This window comes from Bombus pyrosoma, linkage group LG1 (genome assembly GCF_014825855.1).
Source record: "Bombus pyrosoma isolate SC7728 linkage group LG1, ASM1482585v1, whole genome shotgun sequence".
NCBI classification, from domain to species: domain Eukaryota; kingdom Metazoa; phylum Arthropoda; class Insecta; order Hymenoptera; family Apidae; genus Bombus; species Bombus pyrosoma.
The window spans coordinates 3,888,455-3,907,057 of record NC_057770.1 but is presented as its reverse complement, the minus strand read 5'-3'; the positions used below and the strand labels follow the sequence as shown (position 1 = coordinate 3,907,057).

The window sequence follows — 18,603 nt, the reverse complement described above, 5'->3', positions numbered from 1 at the left end:
CCACCGCTGATCATAACGTTAATCTAGCATACACGCATATAATACTAAAACTGTCCGACAAAAGGGAATTCTAATCTTCCAACGACCCCTTAATCGCGCCCCTGACCACATTATTTAACAGAGAACCACCCCGATCTCCCATTATTTCCATACCGACTTAACATCTTATCTGGTTCACCCCTGCCACAAAAATCAAACAAACAAAAAATGCAAAACAACACAAAAAAAAAAAATAGAAAAATCTCCCAGAAAAATTGACGTATGTGTATTCCATTGTTGTGCCTTGGCTGTTCCTCCGTGGCGGATAAAGCAGAGCCTGCAGCAAAGGATGGACGATTGGAAGCAACGCGTGAAGATAGTGCTGGATCAAATATACGCCGTGGACCCGTACTATGTACAGAGCAACGAGACAAGGGTCGTCAATCAGATCTCGTACGCGGACATCGCCGCAGGTCGGACAAGTCCGAGCTCCAGGGGTTCTAGCCCCTTTAGAAATCCCCGAGACGAGGTTTCTTCGGTCCCCCTTTCGATTCAAGTGCTCAAACCTACCGTGCAACTGTCAAGAACAGTGGAAGCCCAGAAGCAACCTGTTATCGAACCAATTGGCGACAATACTCCACCAAATGCTGCAATAGCGGAGACGAAGATGAAAGAAGAACAGACAAGACCCGAAGAGCAGAGCGAACAGAAGGAGCCTGAAGTAAGAACCGAGGTTAGAAGGCGCGTCTCTAAAGTAGATTCAGTGGACTCTAGATTGAGAAATCAGTCGAGAAGATCTGGTTCCGTGCGAAAGGACGTTCGGGGACCTATCAGGGAATCTCCTGAAAGAAATTCGTCCGTGGAGGCTGACAATGAAATTTCTGGATCAGACACTTCTAGATCGGTAGTGGAACAGAGGAAGGAACCGTTTATACTTAAGAACACACTGGCCCCTAAGGTGGAGAGAAGAGGAAGGTCTGCCAGTCCCATTTGGATGCCTGGATCAACTTCCTACGCGGATATTCTTCGTGGAAACAGACAGAATTCTCGCAGCCCTTCGGTGGAGACTAGCAAAGATGCTCACGTAGTTGGTAGAGAAGTCGGAGAGACTGTGGTCGAGGAATCTTCTGTAGAAACTGTTCAGACGGAGAAGATGGAATTTGAGGTGCCCAAGGTCGAAGTAAAGGAAGGGGCAACAGCTGAAAATGCTTTTATGGAAGAACCAAGCGAAGACGTAGCAGTGGAGAGCTATCAACAGCAGCCTGCAGAGGTCGTGCACGAAGTTGTACCTGAAGTCGAGTCTCCTGTGAAAACTTCTGAGGAACCGAGCGAAACTCAAACCAGTTGGACGGACGAAAACATTGACGAGTACGTTTTATTGAATGAGAAAGGTTACGAAAATGTTACAAGACCGCCAGTTGCAACTCAACAAGTTCCAGAGGTCTACAACTATATTCATCCGGCTATTCCTGAATTGGTTGGTTTCATCGGGTCTCAGATCGCCTATCCAGTAAGTTCCTACGTCTACATGCCAGCCGCACCGCCTCAGCAAATGGCTCTTCCTCATTACACCGAAAGTCAGATAGCCTTTCCGTCGGAGCCGTACGTGGCACAGGCTAGCTACATCCCTGAACCAGATATTTATCAGCAAAATCAGTTGCAGAAGCATCAACAAAGGCATCCGCATCAAACTAAATTCAAGATCCCTCCAAAGACTACTCCTGTAGTTGTGCAGAACGTTGAAGAGAAGTGTTTACCTTCGAGAGCTCAACAACCTGTGGATGTTGAGCCTGTCGTTCAGTCAAATGTTCAAGCTGCTGTTCAACCTGCTGTTCAAGCGGAAGAAGTTTCCGAACCAGAAAAACCAGTAGAACCAGAACAGTCTATGCAGCAGACTATCGAGCAACCTGTACAACAAGTTTCTACGCCAGTTGCAGAAAGTACACCCGTTAAAACGAAAAGTACTGCCTCAAGCGAGAGCAAGACATTCTCGTACGCCCAAATTTTATCACAGGGTCTCAGTTCTAAACCGACATCGACTACAAGTAGTCAATCATCAACAACGACGACTTCAATCTCGAAACAGGCGAAAGAGCGTTCACGCTCGCCAGTAAACTCTGCGACATCATCTGTGCACGAGTCGAGTCCTCCTCAGGAAGCTAGACAGACTCGGGAATCGACCGTAAGCAAGCCAGGAAGTACGTGGGATATATCGAGGAGAAGGGAGACGAGAAAGACTCACCAGGAGTCGCCAAAGACGAAGATTCCTGAGAAGAGAGCTCGCAGAGGACCAGAGCAACCGAAGGCTTCAGAAGTATTTCAGAAACCCCAGAAGGAGAAATTCAGGACCAATACGGAACTACAGAAACAGGTATTCGAATTCAAAGATGAGATTACTGTGGAAGATTTGACGGCTTCTCCGAAGGTAACTCCGAAGAGTGTCAAGGTTGAGATTAGAAAGGAACAGGTGGACGATGTTAAACCAGAAAAGAGAATAGATGCTGAAGAAACGAAAAAGATGGAAGATCACAAGCAGGATGAAAAGGATGTTCAGGAGGAGAAGGAGGTTGATGTTCAACAGAGGAGCAGATCTCAGGAGAAGAAACGAAAGACGAAGAAGAAGAAGCCGGAGAAGGTGGATGACGAGATAGAGAAGGCCCTGAAGGAGATCGAGGATATGGATAAGCATAAAAAGAGGGATAAGTCGAGGGAACAGACTAAGAAAGATACGGTTCAAGCTACGGTGGAAAAACCCAAAGAGGAAAGTGAAAAGAAGAATGTGAAATCTAATGAGAGGAAGAAACAGGGTAAATCGAAGATGGAGAAGATTAAAGATGAATCGGAGACTGCAGTAAGTCAGTCTAACGCGAAGGAACAGGTTAAATCGAAGGACGATGCGAAAGAGAACAAAGAGGAGAAAGATTCCGGGAAAAGGACCGCTAAGGATGACGTTAAAGCTTCTGAAGAGAAGGCAACGAAGGTTGAAAGTCGAAAGAACGAACCTGAGAAGAGATCTGAAGTGAAGATCGATTCAAGTGAAACGAAGAAAGTGGATGCGAAGGAAGAGAAACCGTGGAAAAAGAAGCAAAAGGGTAAGGAACAAGCTGGTGCAGCGAAGGACAAATCTAATAAAGATACCAAACCCACAAAGGTTGACGTAGGGTCGGAGCAAATTAAGAAGACAATTGATGAAGATAAAGTAGAAACTCCGAAACAGAAACACGTAAAACCAGATTCAGTTGAAAGTGTTGACAATTTGGAGCAGATAAAGAAAGAAGACACAAAGGCTACGAAGCCTGTAAAATCAGATAAAACGCCTGAAACTAAAGTTGAATCTAGGAACAAAGTGCAAAGCGAGCCTAAAGAGAAAGAGCCAATGAAAGAACAGGAGAAGTCGAAAAAGAATAAGAAACAGAAACAAGGCAACGACCAGGAGACTTCTAAAGTCCAGACACCGAAGAAACAGAGCCAACAGAAAGAAGACAAGAAAGTAGAACAGTCGAAACAAAAGAAATCTGAAGAGAAATCAGAAGTAACAAAAGATGTGAAATTGGATGAAAGGGAAGAAGTTGAAGCAGAAGTTAATGTAAAAACTCCAAAAGACGATAAAGATAAGAAACCGGCTGAGAAAGAGAAAGGGAAGGAGGATGATACAAAAGAACAGAAGAAGGAGGATACTGTATCGGAAGTAGAACCGATGGCAGATATTAAAGAAGAACAGAAAACGGTAATTAGCGCGTTGATTCGCGTAATAGAATCTACGATGGAGATTAGAGAAAGTGATGAGCCGAAACCAGAAACAGTGGTGCAGGAAAATATAGACGAAAAATCAACGAATAAACGAGAGAAAAAACAGAATAAATCTGGTGAAGAACAAATGGTTGAGAGAAAGGATTCGAAGAAAGAATCGAAGCCAGATTCTGCACAAAAGGAGGAACCGAAAAAGGTAGTTGAATTAGAGAAACAGACGAAATCGAAGGGAAAGAAATCGAAGAAAGAACCCGATGTTAGTCAGAAGCCTGCGCCTGAAGCGATAAAGATGACTGAAAAAGAAGAAAAGAAGATCATCGATAAGCAAGTTATCGAAGAGAAATCAATTAAAGAGGAAGAAATTGTCACGGAACAATCGAAAAAGGAATTAAAAACTGAACCTGTCACGCCAAGTAAAGGACAGTCTGACAAGAAAAGACGAAAGAAGTCTAAGTCACCGACAAAAGCAAAGAAAGAAGAAGATTCAAAGTCTGCGTTGCCTGTGGAAGAAAGGGAGAAACCTAAAGAAAATGAAGTAGTAGAAGCGGCTAAATTAGAAGGAAAGAATGGTAAAATCGATAACGATGGCAAACTGACATCTATAGAAGAAACGAGAATTACAGGAGTTGAAGAAAAAATTACTGCGATCCAAACGGAAAATCAGAAGGAAGAAAATATTGTTAGCGTAACAGAGAAGAGTGAAACACAACCTAATATCGAAAAGAGTATTACGGGAGAAAAATCTACAGAATGCGTCGAAATATTTATAGACAAAAAGACGGAAGAAACTGTAAAGAAACCAGAAGAACCTGAGAAAGTTGAAACTAGTGACGTGAAAAAGAAAGAAGGAATTCTACTGCCTGAAGTACCGAAAACCGATAGACCCGAAATCCAAGAAGTTCCAGGAACACCATCAAAGTCCAAGAAAGGGAAATCAAAGGAAAAAGCAGTCACCGAAAATATCGCACCCATTTCCGCGGTCGAGCCCAAAGAAGAACCCAAATCCGGTCAACCAAGCACACCGAAGTCTGACAAGAGAAAGAAGAAGAAACAGGAGAGTAAAGACAAAATCGTGGTCGAACTTCCACAACTAGAACAAACGATAATCACTGAGAAACCTAGCACAGACACGAAACCAATCGAAGAATCTGAAAAATTAACGGAAACACCATCATTAAAACTCGTAACCCCACTGACAGAGTCTCGGAATAAAAAGCAAGGCAATGTTAAAAATCCAATTGAAATGGAGAAAATTTCAGTGACAAAGTCTGACGATTCAGAATCTCGCTCGCAAGAACTGATTGAAAATCCAAGTACAGAAGAAGATTCTCTTCTTTCAAAGAACGAGAAAACTGCAAACGTTTCAGCCACTGTTTCACCAACCACAGAATCATCTTCATTAGAGAAATTGTCGTTGGTCGAGAAAACGGTTACCACGGTGACCAGCAACGTGCCTAAACCTGTCGAAGCGAAGCCATCGGTCGAAAAAGTCGTAGAGAACTTAGAAAGTATTCCCTCATCCAAGGTCGTAGGCTCCAAACCCACCGAATTAATCACCCTGCGTCCTGAAACAGTAGAGAGTAGCCTAACAACCACCGAATATGCTAGGGTATCGGATGATTCAGCTGTTGGTATCCCCTGGAAAGCGTTAGATACGTTAGCAGACGTTGACAAATCAATTTCCGATTACACGGTATATCTTGATGATCTTGTTAAAGACGATCAGCCGATTCTGTTCGGTAGCGTTCAGGATAGGAGGAGAGGTCGTTCTGGAACTCCGAAATCTGTAGGAAGCGCGAGAGACGAGAGGGAGTTGGATAATTTCGAGAAAGAACAGGACGCGAAGGTTTTGCAGGATAAATCTAAGCACGAAGTTGAGGGTAAGAAGGATAGGACGAGGGTTAAGGAGGAAGTTAAGATTATCGGAGAAGCTGCAAGTGTAGAATCGAAAGATTCAGGTGAGTTAGTGGTAGAGAGTGAAGGTGAAATTGTGCAAGAGAAAGGAAGGATGGGTACGGGACCGGAAGGGTCTCCTTCTGATGTTGAACAGGGACAGGGAAAAGGAACGGGCATGATGTCGTTAGAATTGGAATTAAACACTCGTGAAGTAAGTATTCTTCCTACTCATGTAAGAGATATGACACCTGGTACAGGATATATTCCCGAACCTGTAACTGTTGACGTTCCTAAGCTTGAAACGGAAAATATTGAGGATAAAACAAGTGCGATTGAAAAGAAGGTAGGAGACGTTGAGGAACGTAAAGTTGATGATTCTAAACCTAGAACGGAAGAAGTTACAGAAAAAGCAGTTCTACTTGAAGAGAAGATAGTAGACTCTAAAAAACAAGACGTCCCTATTAAAGATGAAGATTCTAAACCTGAAAAGAAAAAGATTGAAGATAAACCAAGCCAGATTAAAACACAAGTTGCAGACTCTAAGAAACAAGTAGAAATTTCTGTTAAAGGCGAAGATTCTAAACCAGAAAAACAAAAGGTTGAAAATAAACCAAGTCAGATTAAAACACAAGTTGCAAAGTCTAAAAAACAAGCAGAAGTTTCTGTTAAAAGTGAAGATTCTAAACCTGAAAAGCAAAAGGTTGAAGATAAACCAAGCCAGATTGAAACACAAGTTGCAGACTCTAAAAAGCAAGTAGAGGTTTCTGTTAAAGGCGAAGATTCTAAACCAGAAAAACAAAAGGTTGAAAATAAACCAAGTCAGATTAAAACACAAGTTGCAAAGTCTAAAAAACAAGCAGAAGTTTCTGTTAAAGGTGAAGCTTCTAAGCCTGAAAAGCAAAAGGTTGAAGATAAACCAAGCCAGATTGAAACACAGGTTGCAGAATCCAAAAAACAGGTCGAACTTTTCGTCAAAGATGAAGATTCTAAACCTGAAAGGCAAAATATTGAAGATAAACCAAGCCAGGTTGAAACACAAGTTGCAGACTCTAAAAAACAAGTAGCAGTTTCTGTTAAAGGTGCAGATTCTAAACCTGAAAAGAAAAAGGTTGAAGATAAACCAAGTCAGATTGAAACACAGGTTGCAGAATCCAAAAAACAGGTCGAACTTTTCGTCAAAGATGAAGATTCTAAACCTGAAAGGCAAAATATTGAAGATAAACCAAGCCAGGTTGAAACACAAGTTGCAGACTCTAAAAAACAAGTAGAAGTTTCTGTTAAAGGCGAAGATTCTAAACCAGAAAAACAAAAGGTTGAAAATAAACCAAGTCAGATTAAAACACAAGTTGCAAAGTCTAAAAAACAAGCAGAAGTTTTTGTTAAAAGTGAAGATTCTAAACCTGAAAAGCAAAAGGTTGAAGATAAACCAAGCCAGATTGAAACGCAGGTTGCAGACTCTAAAAAGCAAGTAGAAGTTTCTGTCAAAGACGAAGATTCTAAAACTGAAAAGCAAAAGGTTGAAGATAAACCAAGCCAGATTAAGACGCAAGTTGCAGAGACTAAAAAGCAAGTAGAAGTTTCTGTTAAAGGTGAAGATTCTAAACCTGAAAAACAGAAGATTGAAGATAAACCAAGCCAGATTGAAACACAGGTTCAAGAGTCTAAAAAGCAACTAGAAATTTCTGTTAAAGGTGAGGATTCTAAACCTGAAAAACAGAAGATTGAAAATAAGCCAAGCCAGATTGAAACACAGGTTCAAGAGTCTAAAAAGCAACTAGAAGTTTCTGTTAAAGGTAAAGATTCTAAACCTGAAAAACAGAAGATTGAAGATAAACCAAGCCAGATTGAAACACAGGTTCAAGATTCTAAAAAGCAAGTAGAAGTTTCGGTTAAAGGTGAAGATTCTAAATCTGAAAAACAGAATATTGAAGATAAACCAAGCCAGATTGAAACACAGGTTCAAGAGTCTAGAAAGCAAGTAGAAGTTTCTGTTAAAGGTGAAGATGCTAAACCTGAAAAGCAAAAGATTGAAGATGAAGCAAGTAAGATTAAGACGCAGGTTGCAGAGTCTATAAAACAAGTAGAAGTTCCTACCAATGTTAAGGAGTCTAAACCTATCACAAAAGATATTTACCCATGTTACTTTACAGACTTGGTCAAACCCTACTGGTTCAATTATCGTCCTTACATCGAGGCAGAGATCAATTTCCATCGGTGTTTCAAAGTAGTAAAGGTAATAGAAGAAAATGTGCCTGCTTCTGCAACTCCAAGATTGGAGAGTATCGAAAGAATTGCTCAAAAATCGATTATGAAGGAGCCTAAGGAAGAAGAAGAGAAGTCAGAAGACACGGAGCAATCTGATGCTGAAAGCAGAAAACTTTCACTTATCAAAGAAACTCTGAAATATCCTATTAGCACATTTTACAAAGTAGAATCCGAATGGGTAATATCTAAGCAGGCCAAAGAGAAAGAAGTTATGGCAACTCCTTTGGAGGAATCTAATCTTACAAGCGTTGAAGTTGTGAAGGAAGCAATGCAGATTCAAGAAGATAAAAAACATTCCGAGGTATTAGATGCTCGAAACATTTCAGAAAAAATCATTGACAAAGAGAAAACTATCGCAGAAATTACCACGGAGATTAAATCTACGGACATGATTTTGGATCAGACGGCAGCTCTTATCGAGGATGTGAATAAAGAGCTTGATATGATGAAAAAAGAGAAGGAGCAGAGTACAACCGAGGTAAAAGTAGAAAATAAAGAGGAAGGAAAAGAACCTGAGGTACGGAAGAAGGAGCAGCAAGTATCTGATAAAAAGCCGAAAGAGAAATCAAAGAAAGAAAAGCAGCCGAAAGATGAGAAGTCAAAGCCTAAGAAAGAAGAAAAGAAAGAAATAACGTCACCGGTAAAAGAACCTGAAATAGTCGAAAAGAACGATATTACGGAATTAACCAAGGCTGTGGAACAACTTACTATGATTATCCATGAAGAAACTAAGGAAGCTTCATTGGCATTCAAACAGTCTGAAGAACTTGAGAAGGAAGATATTGCGATTGTACAGGAGACAGAGTTGGCACAGACAACGGAACAACTTGTCACAAAAATAGATGAACCTTCGGCGGTTCAAATTATAGATCGAAAAGAAGAAGAAAAGATAGAAAAGAATATTACAGAAGAAGAACCATTAATCACGTTAGAACCAAAAATTGAAGAACTAGTAAAACCTGCAATCGAATCTTCTGCAGTAGAGAAAGTAAAAGAAGAAACGAAATTAGAAAAAGATAAGAAGGAACATGAAAAACAGAATGAAAAGAAAGAAATTGTTCCAGAACCTCAGATCCTAATTGAAGAGAAAATTGAGAAGGAAAGTGAGAAGGTTGAAAAGCTTGTTTCTGGAAAGAAGAAAGTTTCTAAAGAATCTAAAAAGAAAGATGTTAAAGAGATAACGAGAGAAGAAAAGTTAAGCTCTGAAGAAAAAGCCTTGCCGCAAGAATCTATCAGTGTCGTGACTGAATCAACAGCAACTGAGAAATCAATGAATGGCAAAGTACCAGAGATAAAAGATTCGAATGCACCTGAATCTCCAGTGATGGAAAGCAAAATTAAACCCTCGGATAAGCCTAGGAAAGAAGAAGGAAGGACAAAATCAGGAAAACAGAAACAGCCTAAAGAAAAGTCCGATATTAAAGCTACGTCTACCACAGAAAAAGATGCAAAGAAACAAGAAGAACAGGAAATTGCTTCACCAGATTCGAAGAAGAAACGTGATGGAAAATCGAAAAAGGCAAATGAAATTCCAGCAGTGATTCCTCAAGAAACACCGACTGAAGCTCCTTCGGAAGAAACTAAGAAAGAAGAATCTCAATCAGAAATAAAAGAAATATCTAAGGAAGAAATTCAACCGGTATGCGCTAAATCATGGGCATCCGTTGTTGGTATGAAAGGAACTAGCGATCTTCCTGCAGAAAATGTACAAACTATGATAGTAGCTCCTCAAGAATCGATAACTGGAACACCAGAATTAGGGAAAGTAGCACAGATAGTAGAAACTGCGCCTGAAGAACCACAAAGTCCACAGACGCAGCATAAGAAACATCAAAAGAAGAAAGATACGAAACAAGAAACTGAGAAGGAAAATATCAAGCCTGCTATTCCTGAGAAAGTTGAAGAATTAGAATTAAATATGAAAGATTCTAACAAATCGTACGCTCAAGTAGCAGCTTCTAGCAAGGCAACTTCTCCACAATCGAATCAAGAAGATGTTGTGTTACTTAAACCGATTCCTCTTATGCCTGATCAAAGCTTGGATAAATTAATCGAAGACGAAACAATTACATCTGGAACATCATTAATAATCACAGAAACTGCAGAGGTTGAAAAGGAAACATTCAAACCTGAGGAAATAGCAACAGATAAAAAGTTGAACGAATTAATTACTGAACAAGACGTTTTCAAAATGGAGTCAACTTCGTGGGTGGAAGAAATTGAAAAAGAAGCAATGGTGGAAGAAACTAGTTCCATGTCGCCAATTTCAAGCGCAATAGTAGCCGAAACGCCACAGAAAATGAAGGATTCGTGGGCTACTATTGTTAGTAAACACGCGGAACCGCTGGAACCACTCTCGTCACCCACTAGCGAAAAGATTATGATGAAAAAACAACAAACTGTCGAACAAAATTTAAATCCCCAAATACAAATCCATGTGGAAGAAGCTCCAGAGCCGATATCAATCGAAGAAGTGGTTAAAATCGACGAACAAGGTTTTATGGAATTCGTAAATCGAAAAGAACTGCGATCTAGACGATCGAGATCGCGATCCAGAAGCATCAGACGAGACGAAGCAAACTCGAAACAGTCGAGTGATAAGCCTATAGTTCCTGAAGAAATTTTAGCAGATGAACAAAAGCAGATGGGCGCGCAAAAAGTGGAGGAACAGAAGAAAAAGGACGGAAACAAAGGAAAGGAGGGAAAATCGAAGAAAAAGAGAGGTGAAGCAAAATCGAGCAGTGCAGATCGCAATCAGGTGACAAAAGGTGAACAGGAAAAGGATAGAGAGAACCTTCAGAAAGAAAAAGATAAAGAAAAGACGAGTAGGATCGAGGAAAAGGATATGAAGAAGACGGAGAAAGAAAGAATAGAGCCATTAGTCGAAGAGAAGACACAGAAACAGCCAGAAAAGAAAGATACTAAGCAACATGAGGGCAAACCGAAGACGAAAGAAGTTAATTTGAGCCAAGAAAGCAAAGAAAAGGCAGGAGAGAAAGTTGAAGAAAAGCTTGATGAGGAAGTGAAAGAAGTAGAGGTTGTGAAACCTGAAACTCCAGAAGTAGATAAAATAATCGAAATGGATAAACAGAATTCTAAATCAGCAGATAAGTGGAGAAAAGCAGAAACGAAGGAACAATCTATTGCTGGTTCAAAGAAGAGTAAGAAATTAAAGAGAGGAAAATCTGATAAGGAACAGCCCAAAGAAGAACTAGAACATAAAGAACAAACCAAACAACAAGATGTTCAGGTAAAAGAAATACAACTGAAATCGGAAGATGAAGTTGTGAAAGAACCAGAAACTAAAGAAGTTAAAGAAATTCAAGAAATATCAACAATTGCAAAATCTGAAGCTGAAAGTAAACCTGAGATTGTCGAAGAAATTAAATCTGAAAAATCGATGTCTCCAAGAAAACGTAAAGGAAAATCTAAAGAAAAGAAAGTAGAGACAGTATCAGGAATTAGCGAAACATCGATCGAAGGAAAGAAGGTACCTGAATCTAAAATTAAAGAGGAAATACCTGCAAAAGAGACAGAGGTTCAAGAAATTAAAGAAGTTGAAGAAGAAGTAAAAATTACAAAACCTGAAAAATCGACGCCCACAGAGAAGCATAAAGAAAAATCTGAAGAAAAGAAAGTAGAAACGGTACCAGAAGGAATCATTGAAACATCAATTGATGAGAAGAAAGTATCTGAACTTGAGATCAAAGAAATATCTGTAGAAAAAATAAAGGACGAAGTAGAAGAAAGTGAAACAAATCAAAAGAAAGAAGTTGATTCTAAACCAGATGTTACTGAAGAGAAAAAAGAAGTATCTGCAAAGGAAGGAACTGAGGAGAAACATGAAGAAGAACCAATTAAGTCTCCGCAAACACCTGTTGCAGAAATAATTGTAGACACTAAAACAGAAACAGCAGAGGTAAAAGATGAAGCTCATGCAGACAAAAAGTTGAAACTTTCGAAAAAGGAGAAACGAAGGCAAAAGAAGAAAGAAAAATCTACTACACGAGCAACCAGCGAAGAAAAATTAGAAAAGGAAACATCTGAGACGTTTGTTCCAGAAAAGGAAGAAGAAACAATAACACTGGAAGAAGTAAAGCCAGAAGAAGTAAAGCCAGAAGAAGTAAAGCCAGACGAAGTAAAGCCAGAAGAAGTAACTATTTCATCTGATGAAACCAATCAAGAAAAAGAACTTAATAAAAAACTACAAGAAATTAAGAAATTGAGCGCAATCATCCCTGAGGTGATTCCTGGTGAAATAAAGCTTGTTCCAGAAACTATGCTTAAACCGATAATCAAGGAAAAGGCAAAACCAAGTAAAGAGGAAGCAGAACTTTTGAAATCAACTGAAGAAAAGGAAAAAGTTTCAGGAGAAATAGAAAGCTTTGCTGAAGACAAAATGGAGACACATAAACTAGTTACAGATAAATCTGAAACTCCCAAACCAGAGATAGATAAATCTGAAGTGCCTAAACCAGAGACAGATAAAGCTGAAGCATTTAAACCGGATAAAATTGAAACACCCAAACCAGTGCCGGATGAAGCTGAAAAATACATAAAACAGAAAGAAGAACCAACATCAACTTCGAAAGAAAAATCAAAACGTAAGAACAAACAGGCGAAGAAAGGTAGACGCGAAGAACAAGAATCAGCAACGAAGTCTACGGATGAAGAAGTTCAATCGCCAAAGGATGAGAAAGAAATTGAAATATTAAGCACAGGTTCTACTATTCCATCAACTCCAGAAACTCCAAATGAAACAGTCGATCAAGAGAAAGACGCGACGATACCTGAAGAGAAAATAGAATCAGGTGCACAATTGAATAAGTTGGAGATTGATGAACCAAGGGTCGAGGAGGTTAAGAAAGATGAGAAAGAAGCGAAGGATGTCTTGCAGGAACAAGTTGTTTTGAAAGAAACAGTTATACAAGAAAGGACAGAAACATCTGCCAAAAGCCGAGAAGAAGTCGATCGTCTAGAGAAAACCGAAGAAATTCCAGAAGCTCAGCCTCTAGAAAAGAAATCTACGAAAGAAGAAAAATCTAAAACGAAGAAAATTAAAGATAAGAGACAGGAAGAGGCAACTAAAGATGTCGAGAAAAAGATATCCGAAGAGGACCCAGTAATTTCCAAAGAGGAAATACTAGACAAAGTTTCTGAAGTTAAAACAGATAAGGTCGTTCCACTCGAGACAAAACCGGAAGAAACCATTAAACCTGCTGAAGTAATAGTGAATGGTAAACTAACAGAAGAAGATGACAAAACTGAGAAGGAAGTAACAGAAAAGAAGACAGAAGAAATCGAAAAGGTACAGTCAGGAATTGTAAAAGAACTCGAAAGTATAATGCAAGAAACCGATCAGCTTCCACAACGAGATATATCAACGGAAAAATTATTACATAAAATTGAGTCTCCCATAACCATAGAATCGATTCAGTCTCAACTAGAAACCGAAGAAGAATTCGAAAAATGTATATCCAGTGAACCAGAAATAGAAACGGTAGATATCGTGGTGGAGCCCGTGAAACCAAAAGTACAATTCTATATAGCCGACGAAATTTTAGTTCTAAGTCCGGAGAAGAAAAAACCCGTACAAACTCCCCTAATCTTAAAAACCCTGTCAGAACTCAGTAGATCCAAATTCCTTTCTCTTGATAGCGGTTTTTGGCCGGACAAACACCCCTATCACGAGGCTGAACGCTACCTGTTCGAAAATTTGGCTAACTATCCGATGGAAAGTCTTTCCGACGATGTCAAACGCGATTCTAACGATAAAGATGATTTCGACGGGGATCAGGGCGGTGGTAATTTGAACGAACGCGGCGGTAATGGTGGTCCCTTGAATTCTTATTTCATGGGTGGACCGCATACCGAACGTCTGATCGCCGATCTCCCAGGTGGTATAGGTAGCTGGACCGATTACAGTACTTACTTGTCGAGCGAGAACGAGCAGAGAACGGACCAGTCCACCGATCTGGTTCAGGAAAAGATCGAGAATCCAATGTCAGATCCAATATACCCCTCCGATAATTTACTTTCTGAGTTATCCTCTGTCCATCTCAAGGACGACCAGTCTATTTCCAAATTCGACGAACTGTCGTTGGAGTGTGACGTTCCTACAACGTCAGAAAATTCTGAAGATGTAACATTATTGTCACTGTCCACTGTCGAAGTATCCGCTTCTGGCGAACAACCCCTAAAGCTCGATTACAAGACCGTGAGCCCGGATCAACTATCAGAGTCCACTTATTCCGATCCACGTGAGTTATCCCCAACACCAGGCATCCCTGACCATGATCCAGATCCCAAGAAACATTTAGGTAGAGAAAAAGGATCGATGCAGCGGCGCACTCCAATCGTGGAGACGGAGAGAGAGATGGGGGTAACTGAAGATGAGGCTGAAAAGAGGATACGAGGGATCAAGGTGCGATCACAATACAAGCTGTGCTCGATCATCACCCAATCGAGCCTGAACGAGTTCATTATGTTTCTTGTTGTTCTTGTTACTGTTGTGTTATGCGAACTCGCGTGTGGCTATATGTATTATATGTAGGACACACGAGCTCGCGTATGAGTGTGTGCGCGCGTGTGTGCTTGGTAAACTGTTTTTTACTGTTTTCTTATGTCTTCGTTCGTTGTTGGTTTTACTCTTCTTTTTTTTCAATTTTTAACGTCTTTTTTTTTCTTTCTCTCTCTCTCTATTTTCATTTTTTCCACTTGTCTCTCGACGTGTGTATACATCGAACGTATTATACTTCTTTCTACTCGCTGACTCTGTACGTTTTCACTTTGATAGCCGCTGTTAATAGTTAATTACCACTGTTAATGCTGCTACATTGCTGTTGCTTCTCTCTATCACCATATAGATCTTTGTTTCCTTCCTTCATTTGCATGCTATAGTTTTTTGATTTTTATTAATGCACGAGAGTAACGTTACTTGATTTTCTGGTTGCGTTGCGGTTCACGAGAACATTTCAAAATTTATTCAATATTTTCTCGCGATAAATTCCACTTGAAAGAAAAGAACATTGACAGAAAATAATTCTTTATAATACCGATTAACTTTATTCTTGTTCAAGGAAGCAGTTTGTAGTCACACGACACGTTACGTCGACGTATTTGATCAACAGAAATCCCTCTTAAAATATTACGTAACATGGTGTATTTCTTTAAACCTTTTTATTTTAGCCAATTTTCCCTCTTATAGCCCTGAGAGAGTATTTCTTAGAGTTTGTCCAATGTAAAAGATCGATGTTACACAATACTATAATAAACACGATTATTAGAGCGTCCTATAGCGTTATAACAATTTCTTGATTCTTTTATCAAATCTGCATGAATATAGCTATATCTTCTAAATTTGTTTAATCATTAAAATTAAAGAAATTGCAGCATTTTTTGATACATTTATGTGTTTTCTGTCTGTGCCCCCGTGTTACGATTTGCTACAAATTCAACGAGTTCCTCTAATCCATCGATTAACAGACTGGTATCGAACGTGCACGGCATATTTTCTTCGCCACAATCAATCTTCACGTTCATTAATACATCGCTATCTTACAGGATATCATACAGGAGCGCCTAATGGTTTTACAGTTGAGTCTTTCGAACCTAAAGGGAACTTACTTGCCACGAGATAGCATAGACTCTATGCTGTCTGCAATCACGGTGAGATTACGCACAAAATGCGATCTTACAATATTTTCCAATATCTTCCTTTTCAGAAAGTTACTTTATTATATATTTATTTCAAATTTTCACAGATGTATATTCGGATATTTCATTCATTCTGTCGCTTGAACTATCGAAATGATTTTCAGAATTTACTAACGGAGCTCCAAGGATACGATCAGGAAGTGGGTCATTTAGAAGAAGAATTGTGTAAAATTCCAGCCGATTTGGAAGCACAGAAGCTTCTGTCGAGTCTAGAACAAGTTCAGTCTCGCATCGCCACCCTTTTATCGCAAGCGGAACAAGGACGCGCTTCTTTGGAAAGAGCGCGTGGACAACAAGAACAACGCGGCCACGATATCCACGAATACAAGAAATTCTTGGATGAAACGGATAACTGGCTGAAGAATATCGTGGCTGGTATGAAGCAGCAACAACCGACTACCAAGGTGCGTTTATATAAAATAAAATTTATTTTCAGCCTTCGTGGGTGATGGTACGATGACACTTTGAATTGTACACAGAGAATCGAAGAATATTCGGCACGTGTTTGCGAACGTTTAGAAAAATTCTATTGATTCTCACTGAACGCAAATATTGTTCGAGTATTTCTCGATCCTCTGTTCTTTTGCAAAAATCATGCAAATCGAAATCGCTTGCATCTCATACATTTAGAATTTTCATATCACGATTCTTCATTCTTATTCCTATTGCCAAGAAAAATTCGCAAATATCAGACACGATAGTTGTTCGTGATTTTTACAACACACGGACCTGGTCGACGATCTCGTAATCCCCCGTTTTAGAATGGCGGCGTGCACGATTTATTTTTAAACGAAACCACGATATGCGGAATTACGCATATAAAACGTCTGTCTGTGTGTCTCTGTGCTGGGACAGGCTTTACAGGACGAGCTGAGCAGTCACGCGCAGCGGGTGTCGGAGCTTGAATCGTTGCCAGAAATCAGCACGCTGGCAAAGGTCCTGAAGAATGCGCTGTTGGAAGTGATGTCGCGACTGCAGCAAAGGCAGCAGGTATCCAACGTTTTCCAATGCACGGGGGCTTTCGCAAACTTCGCTGGTCTTCGCGCAACAGTCTCGTGAAATACACGATGATACAGAAACAGAGAGTTCTTGGAGTATGAAAGAAAATTCAAACGAAAAAAAAAAAAACGAAACTAGAGTTGAATAGAACTATTTAACGAATATTCATTACATAATGCATAATAGTTATTTACATTTATACGAATAGACGTAACGTCATGATTGACTTTTCAATTTAACATATTTCATGCAATACGATTATTAATGCAGAGAATCGAGAAATATGAAATGAGAAATTAAAAATTGAAGAGGAATATTTAGCAAATATTTATTATATATATATATATTTATACATACGACTTATTTTTATTTATTATATTTATACGGACATATAAATGTAGCACCATCGATTAATTTAAAATTTAAAGATAGGTAAACTCTGGTCAAATTTCTAATCGATATCTAGTCAAGTTCTAGTCTATTTTGGGATTGGGAATAAAATAAAAGGAATTATTCAGTCTCTTGTCGATGCAAGAGATCTACTACAAGAATAATAAGGATGTGTACAGAGTATGTATTATATATTAAGAAATGGTATACATATACATATAATACTGCCTGTATCTTATACTTTAGTAAATACATAATGGTAATAGGGTGATAGATATAGTCAAGCATGTAACATTCTTTTTGTTTCCTTTCTGCTTCTTAACGTAGTAATTCATGTTTGTCGTATCACGTATCATTTTGCACGATATTTATTAATGGGTAAATTATGACAGGATAAGGTTCTGGTACACTTGTCGTTTCATCTACTTTTATTTATCTTTATGTCATTGCGTTTATTTCTCACCTGAGCTTCTCATCATATGCAACGAATATGGCGGGTTAGATATCATAGGCGTGTTAGTCGACATAACAACTTGAACCACTAAAAAATATATAGAGTTTTTTATAATTTATGAAAAATGACTATGATTATCAGCCCGCCATTACACCGTCATTTTACGCTCATCGCACTGTCATCGTTCATTCTTCTCACAACTTCACGGTGTATTTATTTATATATAAAACTAGCACTTTTTATGTTTCTTTTAGCTTAAGGTAATGAATGTAATTGTATAGGTGCAGCATTTGTTTATGGAATGTTAATACAGTTACTCTGTAATTTTTTTCATGCTGTAATTAAAGTATTCTCATTAATTCCCATCTCCCCCCTTTTTTATTTATCCCTGGATATCACTAAGAAATTCTACGAGTTCTATGTACATATAGACGCTCATGTATATGTGTATATGTAAAATAACGACGAAACGTCTTTCGTTCGCAATATTGCTATTAGAAAGGTATACAAAATAGCGTCTCGTGGAAATTTTAATCGTTTCGCTATTCAGCAACGCTATTTTATTTTCTTATATTTTATTTTCCTTTTCTTTTTTTTTAATTAATTAATTGCTCGATTGTAAATTTTGATCCGCTCTTGATAGATAAATCGCCGGTTGCTTTTTTCTTTATATCACATATACGTAGACCACTTGGCGTGCCCAAAATAAACGCATTAAAATAAAGTCGGACGTGAGCTAAAAATACGACAGTGTTACGCGGAGTGTTCTTGTCTGCAGATATTCTCGTTCTTACTCCTCGATGATCATGTTTTCTAAATAATTCTTTCGTCTTCGTTTTCACCGACATCATGCAGGTGCAGCTATACCGAAATCGAAATAATCGAAGACCCAATCATCGGATGATCAATGTGGTCTTCCGCGTAAAAAACCAGTGATTAACGTAGTGCCATCATTAACACAGGCGCGTTAAATTTTGCTACCACGACACGGTGGAATCCACTGTTACTTACGCCATTGCTTTCAGCCCTGTTGTGCAACAGGCTTTTTGGACAATGCGACGCAATAAAATCTGCCATTATATCTGGTTGAAACTTGAAATCTAAATGTCAAGATATGCAGCAGCAAAGTAGCAAAATTTAATAGCTTTATTGTT

The 18,603-nt window shown here is 39.0% G+C and overlaps 1 protein-coding gene across 5 annotated transcripts in view; it reads left to right on the top strand.

The window, feature by feature from the left end:
- Nucleotides 1-18,603, top strand: part of LOC122571507 (nesprin-1) — a 109,347-nt gene that overhangs the window by 61,897 nt on the left and 28,847 nt on the right. For 3 of the 5 annotated variants that reach the window (XM_043735359.1, XM_043735346.1, XM_043735379.1), the window contains 4 exons: nt 311-14,314; nt 15,454-15,558; nt 15,711-16,010; nt 16,462-16,596. In XM_043735359.1, the coding sequence (XP_043591294.1) occupies nt 311-14,314; nt 15,454-15,558; nt 15,711-16,010; nt 16,462-16,596 (14,544 nt within the window). The remainder of the gene's footprint in view (nt 1-310; nt 14,315-15,453; nt 15,559-15,710; nt 16,011-16,461; nt 16,597-18,603) is intronic. The other 2 variants (XM_043735352.1, XM_043735369.1) reach the window with 2 other exon arrangements.